The sequence below is a fragment of the Cimex lectularius genome, unplaced genomic scaffold (assembly GCF_000648675.2).
Source record: "Cimex lectularius strain Harlan isolate CLEC.00 unplaced genomic scaffold, Clec_2.1 scaffold16, whole genome shotgun sequence".
Taxonomy (NCBI): Eukaryota; Metazoa; Arthropoda; class Insecta; order Hemiptera; family Cimicidae; genus Cimex; species Cimex lectularius.
The window spans coordinates 2,750,471-2,762,684 of NW_019392679.1; the positions used below are offsets into that span (position 1 = coordinate 2,750,471).

At 35.2% G+C, this 12,214-nt stretch overlaps 1 protein-coding gene across 5 annotated transcripts; it reads right to left on the minus strand.

Moving 5' to 3' along the window:
• Nucleotides 1-601: 601 nt before the first annotated feature.
• On the minus strand, nucleotides 602-8,942 carry LOC106661534. 5 transcript variants are annotated; one of them, XM_014385003.2, is made up of 11 exons: nucleotides 8,701-8,862; nucleotides 8,320-8,503; nucleotides 5,448-5,607; nucleotides 5,178-5,291; nucleotides 4,895-5,108; nucleotides 4,642-4,803; nucleotides 4,450-4,577; nucleotides 4,220-4,329; nucleotides 1,730-2,580; nucleotides 1,482-1,652; nucleotides 602-1,414 (listed from the first exon to the last, which is right to left on the minus strand). In XM_014385003.2, the coding sequence occupies exons 2-11, from the start codon at nucleotides 8,481-8,483 to the stop codon at nucleotides 1,347-1,349; spliced, it is 2,142 nt and encodes a 713-aa protein (XP_014240489.1). In that variant the 5' UTR covers nucleotides 8,484-8,503; nucleotides 8,701-8,862; the 3' UTR covers nucleotides 602-1,346. The 5 variants fall into 5 exon arrangements, with proteins under 5 accessions (XP_014240489.1, XP_014240491.1, XP_024081366.1 ...); XM_014385005.2 differs by having other exon boundaries at nucleotides 8,320-8,506; nucleotides 8,701-8,861; XM_024225598.1 differs by having other exon boundaries at nucleotides 8,410-8,503; nucleotides 8,701-8,828.
• Nucleotides 8,943-12,214: the final 3,272 nt, after the last annotated feature.

The following is a 12,214-nucleotide window of genomic DNA, read 5'->3' on the forward strand; positions in this document are numbered from 1 at the left end:
AAGGTCCTCCACATTTCACGATTTGGCATGACCTTAGACCTTTTCTACGAACAAGCAGCACTTTAATTTGCTCTCTCCTAGTATTTTAACTCGTTTAATAAATTATCATATAGGTAAAACCTGTTTGGCCTGCCTTAAATAACATTAGTAAACAAGCTTCCAAGTTTAAAAATCTCGATACAAATCTTACTATCTTAAAGATAAGTACGTATATTTCTTGGTTTACTTTCAGATTAAACAATTATTACTGCAAAATGTAAAGTTGATAACAATAAAGAAGATTGCAGGTCTGTGTTCTTGAAATCAAATTCAATATGAATTATAATCGTTGACTTATTTTCAACCCCACCCAAATGTTAAAATGCAACTAAATCTTTACTTTATAGGGAAAAATTAAATTACTTTTCCTAAAATAAATAGAACGACATCTAAAACAGAAATTTTCAGTTTTGATAATCTAGAAATACAAAAATTAGGCAAAACAAGGAAAAGGAAAGGGCAGTAATGAAGTTGAAAAAAAAATGCAATACTTTAATTTTATTTAAGTGTTAACATTTAATAACCAAAAAAATCTGAACACAAAAAAATTATGAGCTTTCAATAAATTCTAGCAGACAGATAATGTTTCACATGATTTACCTGAGATAAAATGTAACTCATTTGCATGATATGACTAGGTTTTAATTTTTTCTGATATACTAATCCACTGTAAAAATGGTTACAGTTTGCGGTAGTTTCATTTAATAGCCAGATTTTGAAAACAACTTGTAACTGATTAAGAATCGTATATGCACTAATGTAAAAGAATTGTAGTAATGTGATTTTCATTAATACAACCAACTTGTTTTGATTTGTTTAAACTTTCCAGACAAATTGAATAACGAAATACGTGCATTTACGGTAAAAATATTAAAAAATTATCTAATCAGATTATAAATTTAAAAAATTTTTGAGTCAAAAAATAACCAAACCTCCCTTCTATTGTATTAGGTAATTTTTATTTTTTGAAAATAGAGATCCTGCTCCAAAATTTTCAAAACATGAAAACCAGATTATACCAGAGATATAAGGTTTGAATTATTTTACCTCCTTCATTTATTATATTACATTTATTTACACTCGCTTTACTTTATATTACATTCGCTTGTCACCACCTTCCACATACAAAATTATGAAGAAAATAATGACCTACCACGAAATCTAATTTTTTCCTTTCTTTATATATTTAATTCATAATTAAAATATTAATTTAAATCAAACTTAAAAATTTTTCAAATAGAAAATAATGTGTGAATTTTTCATTCAGGTAGTTATTCTAAATCTAACAAAAATAAGTGACACAACTTTTATGAAATAAGTTTTTTTGTGTTAACATCCAAAAAAGGACCTGCGATTTTTTCTAGTTCATTTAAGGCTGTAAAAAAACAAAAGATGTTTAATGCATTCCTGGACAATAAAATATCTTATGTGAGTCTTCTTACTTTTTTTGTCTTCGGCACTCATAAAACACATCATTATAGAGAACCTGTTAAGCTTGGTAATGGCGAGACAATAATTTTTGATAACTTCTGCCTCACTTTTATGATCGAATTGGTTGTAGAGGCAATTGAATAAGTTTGAAACCATTGACACTTCCAATTTACTTCCAATTACTGCAATAATTACAAAATATAATGAATAACATTGTCAAAAAATAAACACAGCAAAAGTGACAAGTAAAAGTATATACCATTAGCAAGATGAAGTGGGCAAATTGAACGTAAAAGGTTTGCTTGGTGTTTAATGGACTCCTTGGATTTCCAAATATCCAGTATTTCAAAACTGGACAAATTCGCAATATCACCGCATGTACAATCAGTCGTTGTATTACGTTTAGCCAGGCATGTGTTTGGGAATATCTTGGTTTCATCTGCATCTTGGATATTTATGTTTTTAGCAGTTTTATCATTTTTGGAATTCTTCCTTTCTAATTTCACATTGTCACTAGCTTTTTCAGAATACTCATCTGTCATGAATGTTTCATTGTTTTGAATGTTTACAGGTTTCATTTTGTTGTCAAGATCTGTATTAACCTTTGTGCTGTTGAGTTCGTGGTTTTGTGCATTCCCAGTAGCGTTATCATGAGGGACATTTGTTTGAAGAGATGTAGCATTGACAACACGTTTGTCCACGACGAGACACGAACGAGGGGTCTTGTTCGGCTCTACTGCAGTTACTGTTTTTTTCTGGCTGTCATCTATTTTCTCCTCTTCAATTTTCTCCAACTCTACAATCTCAAGTTTTTTCGCAGTATGGGTCTCTTGATCATTTCTTTTTTTTGTATTCTCTTGAGGTTTTTTAATTTCTGTTACGTTTGAATTCTGTGGGTACTTGCTGAGGATGTGCTGAAACCTGACGTGTTTCTCATGCCTGATGCCTGGCTCATCCATATACTTACCGTTGCAGTTGCACATTATTTTCGGGAGACCCCAGTCATTGACTTCAATGAAGTTGACATCTTTATAATCCCTTAGCATTTCTTCTTCTGTCACATCTTTCACACGATTGTCATCAGGATGATCTTTATCTTGAATTCTCAATCTAGAAAAAAAGTTAGTTATAAAGGAATAACCAGTTCTGTTATTATTTTTTTTTTTTTTTTTAAATACAACATTAAAATAATTAGTTGTTAGTCTTGTTGTTTTTGTTGAACTGAACACCATTTTTCTCTCTTCTTTTTATTGATTTTTACGAAATAAGAACAAAATTTAAATGAAGAACATGCGAGCAGAAATCAACCAATGGTGAGCCTCCTTTAGAAGAAATAAGCAATCAACAATTTTCTTCATTACTATGTAGGTTATCATGTAGCCATCAGCGTTTCAGTCAACGGGGATGATTTTCTTGAATGGCAGTGGAACTGAGCTGACAAACCAAGGCATTGATTGGCACATGTGGAAAGAGATTGATGGAATTTTTTTGTAATAGCTTTTTGCTACTTCTGGAACAAAGGGAATATTAAGGTCTCGGTGTAGACAAGGTGAGGAAACTCCTTATGGAGGGTTAACAATTTGCCTTAGGACTTTTAATTGGAATCTTTGGATACGTTGGGAGTTGGAATGATAGGTTGACCCCCAGAGTTTGATACCGTAAGTCCACATAGGTTTTGAATCATGGTATTAATCTTTAGTAATTAAGTACAAGAGTAATAGTGATAACAATTTCTAACCTTTGTTAATTTGTTTTATTTTAGTATGCGGATTCCAAGTCGTTTGTCTAGGTGAAGTCTCAAGTAACATACATGTTCAACAGTGAAATCCCCTTAAAGTGAACAAGTGGTAGAGTTATATGTCTGAGAGTAAAGTTACTGTATTGGCTCTTCATTGCATTTATTTTAATTCTCCACAAACGTCAAAGCATTGCAAATGGTTTTGAAGGTTTCTGTGTATTTGGTGATTGGATATTTATATGGGGAAAGGTTTGCGGTATCATCAGCAAAAGTAAAGAAAATTGTTTCTGGAAGGAGAAGCATGTCAGCAATATATATTGTGTAAAGGTTCAAGAATGCTCCTTTGTGGGAATTAAAGATGTAAAGTAAGGAAAATGTGGGCTTTTCTTGGTAGATACTGAAGGATTTGACACATAAATCAAATCAAATCCAGGATTCCTTTTGAGGGGGAGATGACTCACTTGTGATTACAAAAAGGTTTTAGGAAGAAGAGAAAGAGGTAAAGTAGTATTCGTCTTGTTTGATTTCAATTGTCTGTAGGGGATTATAAATGAAGATGGTGGATGGTGTTAGGCAAAGAGATAAGATTTTTCTTTGTTGGACTTGGCGCAAGAATTATCACTTCTGCAGTATTATGTGAAAAGATACGTGTTGTATATGTATACAAGTTGTTATGTTGTTTGCATTGTAGTTCTTTCTTTAATTGTCTATTGGGTCATTTATCGGTCAATTTTTGAAATGAACTAAATTTTATTTGCTATTTCAGGCCACACCCCAGGTGCCACTTCAAAGTGGTTATTTGAGCTAAATAGAACTAGTTCATAGTTATTTTCTAATAAAGTTCTATGCAGTTCAAATAACCATTTTGGTGAAGGACAAGGGATAATGCACAGCAAATAAAATGAAAGGCGTTTGAAAAATTAGTGTTTAATTCAACAAAAACAACCCAGACTGAAATGTTTTTAACCACCAAATAAAGAATATAAAAAAAAGTATTAGATTAATCTTTACTTGTGTTTTTTTGGCAAAGAAGCACAGTTCTCTCTGAGTTGGTCTGCTAAATGTCTTGCAATAACATGATTAGGCTGTTTACGTAGAACCTCGCGGACATCCTCAAGAGCCTGACAATATTGTTCAAACAATTATGATGGGCATACAAAAGTACACGAAACATGTTATTTGTCACATAGCAAAGCAATATGGAAGGACAAGGAAAAAAATAAGTAAACTTATTCACAAACCTCAGCAAATTTGTTTTTGTGCTGGAGAGCAATTGCCCTTCTGTAAAGTGCTTTAATATCTTTTGGGTTGTGTTTAAGGGCATTATTGAGGTCATCTAAAGCCTTTGAGAATTTGCATTGTTTTAAATCTAAAAACAAAGATTAAAAAAAAGGATATTTAAATGGAAAAAATAAAACAATTGTTTATTTTACATGTGGCTGCACGATTGTTGTAACCAGGGCATGTGGGATACATATAAATACTCCTTGTGTAATGTTTTATTGCTTCATTTAAGTTATTGGTCTTAAAAAACTCATTTCCCATGTTTTTCTCCTTCAAAGCTAATATCTCACGTTCCTCCTGTGTCATATGTTCTAAAAGATAAAAAACATTTTGTATATTACAGGTAAAACAAAACTATTAACTAATATAACTACTAAAATTTATTTATACTAGTTAACTGACCTACAGAATCTTTGATGTCTTCAAGCGCTAGTTCTTCTAGACTTTTTTCACCTGGGGGTTTGTTTTTCTCCTCCAGTGCTTTTCTTTCTTTCTCAACTTCTTTCAGTTTCTCTTCGAGATCCATCTTCAAGCATTCTGTATCTGCATCAAATTTATCCCAAGATGCATAATCTGATCCTTTTATCCTTTCAGTTTTTTTTGAGCCCATCTCGTTCTGCCAAAACAGTTTTGGTCAATAATCTGAAGATGATATTTACAATGTAATGTACAAAATTTGTCTTACTTTCTCTATTGGAAGACCTACAGACGACTTTCTGACTTCAGGATATGCTTTGATATTGCATTTGGGAGTGTTGCTTAATACCATCTCTTTATTTGAAACGTCACCTTTCCAATCCTAAAAAATAACAAGCATATTAAAAACAAAAATGAGAAATTTCACATTCAAATAAACTGCTAAGTGAAAGTTATTAAAGCATGTCAACATGTTACAAACTCAATTATACTCTAAAAATGTTTCAACACATAAAATTCTACTTGGAAGGATATGAACCTCAAGATCTTCCGTTATCGACTTCCATTCTTCTTTCGATAACAACTCTTTTGTCATAACTGGAGCATCCGTTCTTAACAGTCTGTGATTGCTATTAAGCGATCTCAGTTTATCTTCAGCGCATTTCTGGAGATCTGGGTAGTACCCTTCGTCTTTCGATCTAAAATCAATACATTTTGTCACCGAATGGAATCTTGAAAATATTTCCTTAGTTTGGCCTTTTCAGCGTGAATGCTTATTAGTTTTCTAGTCAGGCCGATCATGCACATTTTTTGATTATCATAAAAAAAAACTTAATTACTTTATTTGATTGAAATAATGATTCTAAATGCTTCCGAATCTATCGATATATCCTATCTATGTACAACATATTTATATCTCTTTAATATATATAAAATTTAAAATAAGAATTTTTTTTCTTTTAATGTAGAACTCAATGCATCTTTCAGTTTTTAGTTTTGCACATCGGCAAATGATTCATAAGTAATTTTAAAACAAATTATTGTACCATTTAAAATTTAATGAAACACGAAAAACAAAATATTTAAAATGATAAATATTTTTTAAGAGTTCACAAAAGACAACAAAAAGACTGCTGAACATAAGTTCAAGATTTTCTATTCATAACCCAAAAATTTTCCCCTTGCTTTGTATGGGTTATGTGGTGGACATGGATAGGGATAACTGAAAACTCATCCTAATCCAGTCCCTCCACACTATCATAAAGGCTCCTTTCTTTGCCAGTAACCATACCATCCACTCAGATCCCTGAATTCTTTATGCTACTGACCTAACCAAAACCTCAATTTTTCACTTAATTGCAACTCCCTCAGTTGACAGTGACCTTTCTGCTCTTACCCTCCCAACGAATCTTCCTAGGAGATAGAAACACCGCTGGCCTCGTCACTGGCCATTCTTCTAATTCACTTCTTCATGCATACGAAAAAGGCTTTCTAACCCGGTTTTTGTCAGACGGCCACAATCAAGTTATTCTTTTCCTTATAACTTATGTGTGTGTTGTAGGTTAATTAATAAAGAAAAACAATTTGACCCAAGCTGGCTCACACTAATTTGTCTAAATAAATATCATCTCGATGATGGTTTAATCACTGACCGTAATGTATTAACGGTGTAGACAAGGACGTGTATCAATTCCCCAATTTATGCCCTATACTACTAGAATATCATTTATTGTTTTTTAATAGAATTATATTAATGTTTCAAGAATTTTGTGACTACACGAATGGAAAAGATATTGACTCTTTAGGGAAATATTGTAAACAGACCTGGAAATATAGGTACAACCTGATTACGGTATTCTCTTTTTAAGATGAAATTATTCCTCTTATACAATTATAATATATCATTTGGAGAAATTTTTAATTCACTCAATTTGTATATATATTTGTAATGTTATTTTTGCTTGTTTTCTATTAATTTTTCTTCTATCTACAACCCCTCTGACAGCCTGAGGGCTACGAGTATGTCAGTCAAATTATTTTATAATTAAGAATGTATTTTATTTGATACTGTAGCATTCTCTATAAACTATATTCTTAAGGTGGCTCCAGAAATATGGGATTCGTGCTTGGTTATTCGCCAAACCATATTCGGTGCTTGCCATGCTCAGTTTCCTAGACTGCTTGCAGTGCACAAATATTCATGAAGTAGCTGAACTGAAACCACCCACACTTTCGGGAATCAACTGTTCTGTAAGGATTTGAACTGTAATAATCAATCGTCAGTGCTATTTACTTTTCAATAATAAATGATTCCTAACTAGTCTATTTGTATTATCTATTGTGAAGTGTCGTTTCTGTCAGAAATGGATTGGCCCAACAAAACGGACTAGGAATTTGTGACCGAGTTTGTAGCCACTGCTCAAAACAGTAACCGCAGCTGCAGTAATAACAGTTTCACTGGTGTCCATCGCGATTAGTAGTACATTGAGGATTCACACAGCATTTGGCAAATACGTATTTGCTGTTTCCCAAAACTGGCTGGTTATACAAACCCAGCATGTGTGTTTAAATAGGCACACTATTTGGCAAATGGCAAGACAAGCATCTCGAGACTTGGCAAATGTTCGGCAGCAATCGGCATTCAGCATTCAGCGAATGGAGCCATCTTTAAATGATTGCAAACTATGCAATTACAGGTCATATGTTTAGAGCAGTAGAGGTAAAACGAAAAGAAAGAGAAAAAAAGGCTTTTATGCAAATTTTATTCAATATTTTAAATAGGTAAAGTTAAGTTGATAATTTAAAGTGACTTGTAATAAAGCTTAAATTTAAATATATAAGTGTGTGGTGTGTAGCGATTGCTCATTAATGAATATTTGGAGATCGTCAGATGTGGTCTGGTGTGACTTGCAGATGTTGACACAACACACAGAAACCAAACACTCTGATTGAGTCTAAAATTTCTACCAATGTACAAATTCATTTTTTCACATTTTACATGTATTTGTATAATTTAAACATCGTTTATAAATTCCAGGCCCTAAAGATTATCTCAATAAAGATTGAAATGTTGGCACGATAAAGGAAATTTTTGTAAACCTGTCCACAAGACTGCATCTCACGATCTCTAAATAATCTTAAATATATAACTTAATCCATTAGAGTTTAGTAAATAGACACTAAAACAATGGAAATTGAAGGAGTAAATGTTAGTTATTTATATAACTTTTTGTGTTCTCATTTTGACCTTGAAAACTAGAGAGGTAAAGGAACTGGTGTTATTATTGTAGTTTTTATTATAAAAAAATCTCTGTAGGGTTAGTGTTAAAGGTAAGGCAAGTTATTAGCAGTAAATGTAAGAGTACGTTGTGTTTCGATAGTTCTACAGCGTGTTCTAATGTGTGACATACCTCAATATTTTAACGATTTTTTCAATTTCCTTAATATTGTTACACGATTTGATATAACCGAAATCTAAGTGATCGATCGGTATTTCGTACTTCTCCAATAGCGACTTTCGCTTTTTGCTGAAATCGTTTCCGACCTCGACTTCCGTGTCGCCTTCCGCGGTCATCTCTCACCAAGAGTCTCGGTCTGCTGAGTGGAAAAACAGAATGGTAAACGATGCTAAAATGCCGAAAATGTGGAATAATAGCAAAATGTGAGTTTGTCGGGGCCGGGGCGGATTGGGGGATCGCCTTGGCAACGTCGTCTTTCGATTTCCGGGCGCCTTCCCCGGGTGGAGGACGACGGGCAAATCGTCAGAAGACGGCGGCTCCCTTTTTCCTCACCTGTTCGCGTCCTGTCCAATGCTCCTTCCCTTGGGCGAAATCCTCGAGCTGAGAGTCTGAGACCCGAGAAGCCTCGTTTCCGAGATGCAAGTCGATCCGACTGGGAAATCGCGAAACTTCAAAAAAACCACGAGAACTAGACAACAAAAGTTTACAGCATGTTTATCAGCTGACGCGTCGACGGCAGTCGCGGGAAACTTCACTTTTCGAATACGACACAGTCTCATGCACAAACTCACAAATATGTATTTAGAATAGTGAAATAAATAATTTTTAACCTATACTAAATGTGAAAATTCATTACATACAAATATTCAATCAATAAAACTTCTACAATCATTCATTTTGATAAAATTCCTTAAATAAATCGATTTTTTGTGGCTCCCTCTGCCACCCTCTTCAGACTTCTAATTATACTGATGGACAAATTTAACGCACCATTTTATTTAATTTAAACACACTTTCTATATTAGTTACAGGTAGAAATTATCGTAGTCAAAAAAGTAAAAAATGCTTTGTTTACTTCCTTCATTTACTTTTGTACTGATTAATTCCATTTGCGCAATAACTAGCATTATGTCCTTCCATTCTGCTACGCCTAAAGATCGATTTCAGTTAATCTTTTCCCTTCGTTGATTTTATTTGATATTATTCTTAAGCATTTTTCACTGCCTCCAGTCAGGCATATGAAGTAGAGAGAGTATGACTGTGTAAAGGGTCATAACATAAAGGAAAGCGAAGTCGCCAGGAGACTGAGTGTCAATCACTACAATAGGATAGGGTCGACCTAGGTCTGTCTACGGATGAGAGCGATGATAGATTCATCCGTCATCAGGCTCTACGAAACCCCATCATTACGGGCAATGAGATAAGAACTCTGGCACTCAGACAAGTCCGAAATGTTTCGATTTCCTCCAGTCTGTAAGAATAGAGCACAATGAAGATACACTCATGGCCCGGCACCCGGCTCGTGGACCTCTTCTTACCACAGCTCATAAAATGGCCAAGGCAGGAACTTGTGAATTGGATATTGAAATCTTGAGGACGAGTTCTCTTTACAGTTGAGTGTTTGCTGCATATCTCCAGATGGGTGTAATTTCCTAGGAGACGCTCAGGAGAAAGGTAAGCGCCATCAGATGCCATTCCACGTTGGGTAGATAATGTGGAATGCCAAGCTCCATAGAGCATGTATGTGAATGTCTACCAGAATGAGGTGAGTTCAATGAAAATATCCTCAGGCACGTGGTTGGTTGACATAGTTCCTCAGATGGCATTCCGCGGTGGGTCATTGATATTCTGGAGAGGCATTTCCTTGGACGCCCGCACCGAATTGGCTGTTGTGCGAGGAAGACCTCTAACTTCACAGAGGTACTTGCAAGCTATAATTGGAGAACACATAGTGCCAATTGTGGTGAAAGATTCTTGATAATGCAGGACGAGGTCTCTTTACAGTTGAGCGTTTACTTCAAATCTTCAGATGGGCATAATTTCATATGGAGACACTCAGGAAAAAGATACGTTCCATGCTGTATGGTTCATCAGTTTGCATTCCACGATGGGTGGGTAATGTAAAATGCCAGGCCCCATAGAGCACGTATGTGGATAGCTTCCAGAATGAGGTGGGTTCGATTAATATATCCTCAGGCTTGGTGGTTGGTTGGCATGGTTCCTTAGGTGGCATTCCACGGTGGGCCTTTGACGTTCTGGGGTGGCATGGACGCCCGCACTGAATTAATTGTTGATCGAGGAGGAACTCCAACTTCAAAGAGGTACTTACAAGACATAATCGAAGTACACCATTTCCGACCAACATCTGTGAGAAATTCTTGCTAATGCAGGATAATGCCCCCCCCCCCATAGAGCCAAAACTAGCAACATCTATAAGAAACTATCAGGGATACAGGGGATGTAAGACTCGTGAGATCAAAAGGAACTTGTAGTAAATATAGTAGTATCCATCAAGCTACATTCACACCGAAAATAGGTTATTTAAGTTGCATTGTATTTACTGTAATCTTGCACTACACGTTTGTTTGAATAAAATGTTTTTCAAAAACGCGTTTTATTCGGACAACGCTAACTGGCGTAGCCGGTACTGACAAGTCGCTTTTTTTCATCACGCTCTTTTATTATGGAATAGAACTTTATTCTATTTTTGTGTCGGATGAAGTAATCATTTAGGATTGTATGGTTTGTGTTCATTTTGAGTAGCGTGTGATTTTTTATGTGCTCCGTGAGTATTGACTATGTTCTAGTTTTTGCAAGTGGATTTTCTAGGGAGATTTTTGACAGATTGGTAATTGTAATGGGAGTATGTCAAACGCTTGTCAAGAGCGAGAAATAAAGTATTTTGATGTAGGACAATACCTCCGTGGTCAGATTTTATTATGCTCCCTCAGATATCTGTTGACTAAGTTGCTGCTTCTTCTTCTTTTGCAAACTGAGACCTCTTTTTTTTCTAGAGTCTGCAGGTTTCTTGGATTGTTTATTTCTTGTATGAGGTTTCCAGCCCATAATTTTCTGATCTGAACTTGTAGTGTTCCTTTGTGTATTTCTATTTCGAAAGACTGTTCTTCGCTGTCTGTCATTATCTAATTGTCATGTAATACTACATTTATTTTTATTAAGCTTTTCACATTTGGTTAAGGACAATGACGGACAATCAAACTACACGACGAGCAAACCATCACAAAAATGCAGGCAAAAATGAAACTACTGAACAACGAACAAGAACGTCGAAAAATGAACTTACCTACTTGAATACTTGGAAATATTCAAATATAAGACATTGTACACTAAAAACATAAAAAATCAAATAAAAAAATAGCCAAATTCACTGGAGCGTCGGTGGCGAAACGGTTGCAGCGTCGAAGCTGCGACTCATTCATGTTACGGTCCGTTGGTTCGAATCTCAACGGCCCTGAATTCAAATCCAACGCACATAATATTAATTATACTACAGAGTAATACTAACAAACGGTTTGAAGTTTTTCAAAAACACCGCAACCCCCGGGGGTTGATGTGACCTCAACCTCTGCAACTCTTCCAAACATGTATCATCCAAATCGATATACTAATTGAAAAGAAAAAGGACGAACGACCAAAACACACATAAGGGGGTGGAGAAGCACCGACAAACAAAGGTAACTTGTTCGTGTGAACATACACACCCTACCCCTCTACCCATTATGACCTTACAAAATAGTCTTGACTTCACTGAAGATAGTGGAATTCTTTCCTTGTGCTCACTATTATACTTGAATCACTTATCCGTTTAGCCCCGTAGAGTAGGAGGTCCCTCTTCGATGCTGACCCCAACCATATAGTCACCGGAGCTTCGAAGTTGGCTAACGCGTGCTACTTTCAAGCTCACACAAATGCAAACCCCGTCCTTGGACAGGAAAAGTCCTGTTGCCAAAACGGTGCAGCAAATTGGCGGTTTTGAGGCACAAACCCTCAGCAACTCGCTTAAAGTATTGCCCTTCTTCACATTGTTGGATTAAGCCCGGGGACA

Bases quoted from the DNA above. Each gene is read 5' to 3' on its own strand.
- LOC106661534 (XM_014385002.2), bottom strand. From the start codon at position 8,927: ATGAGACTGTGTCGTATTCGAAAAGTGAAGTTTCCCGCGACTGCCGTC. The intron at 5,109-5,177 runs GTAAGACAAATT...CTGTTTTGGCAG, and splicing joins TAGGTCTTCCAATAGAGAAA to AACGAGATGGGCTCAAAAAA. The intron at 2,581-4,219 runs GTAAAGATTAAT...CTTTTTTTCTAG, and splicing joins TCTTTGCCAAAAAAACACAA to ATTGAGAATTCAAGATAAAG.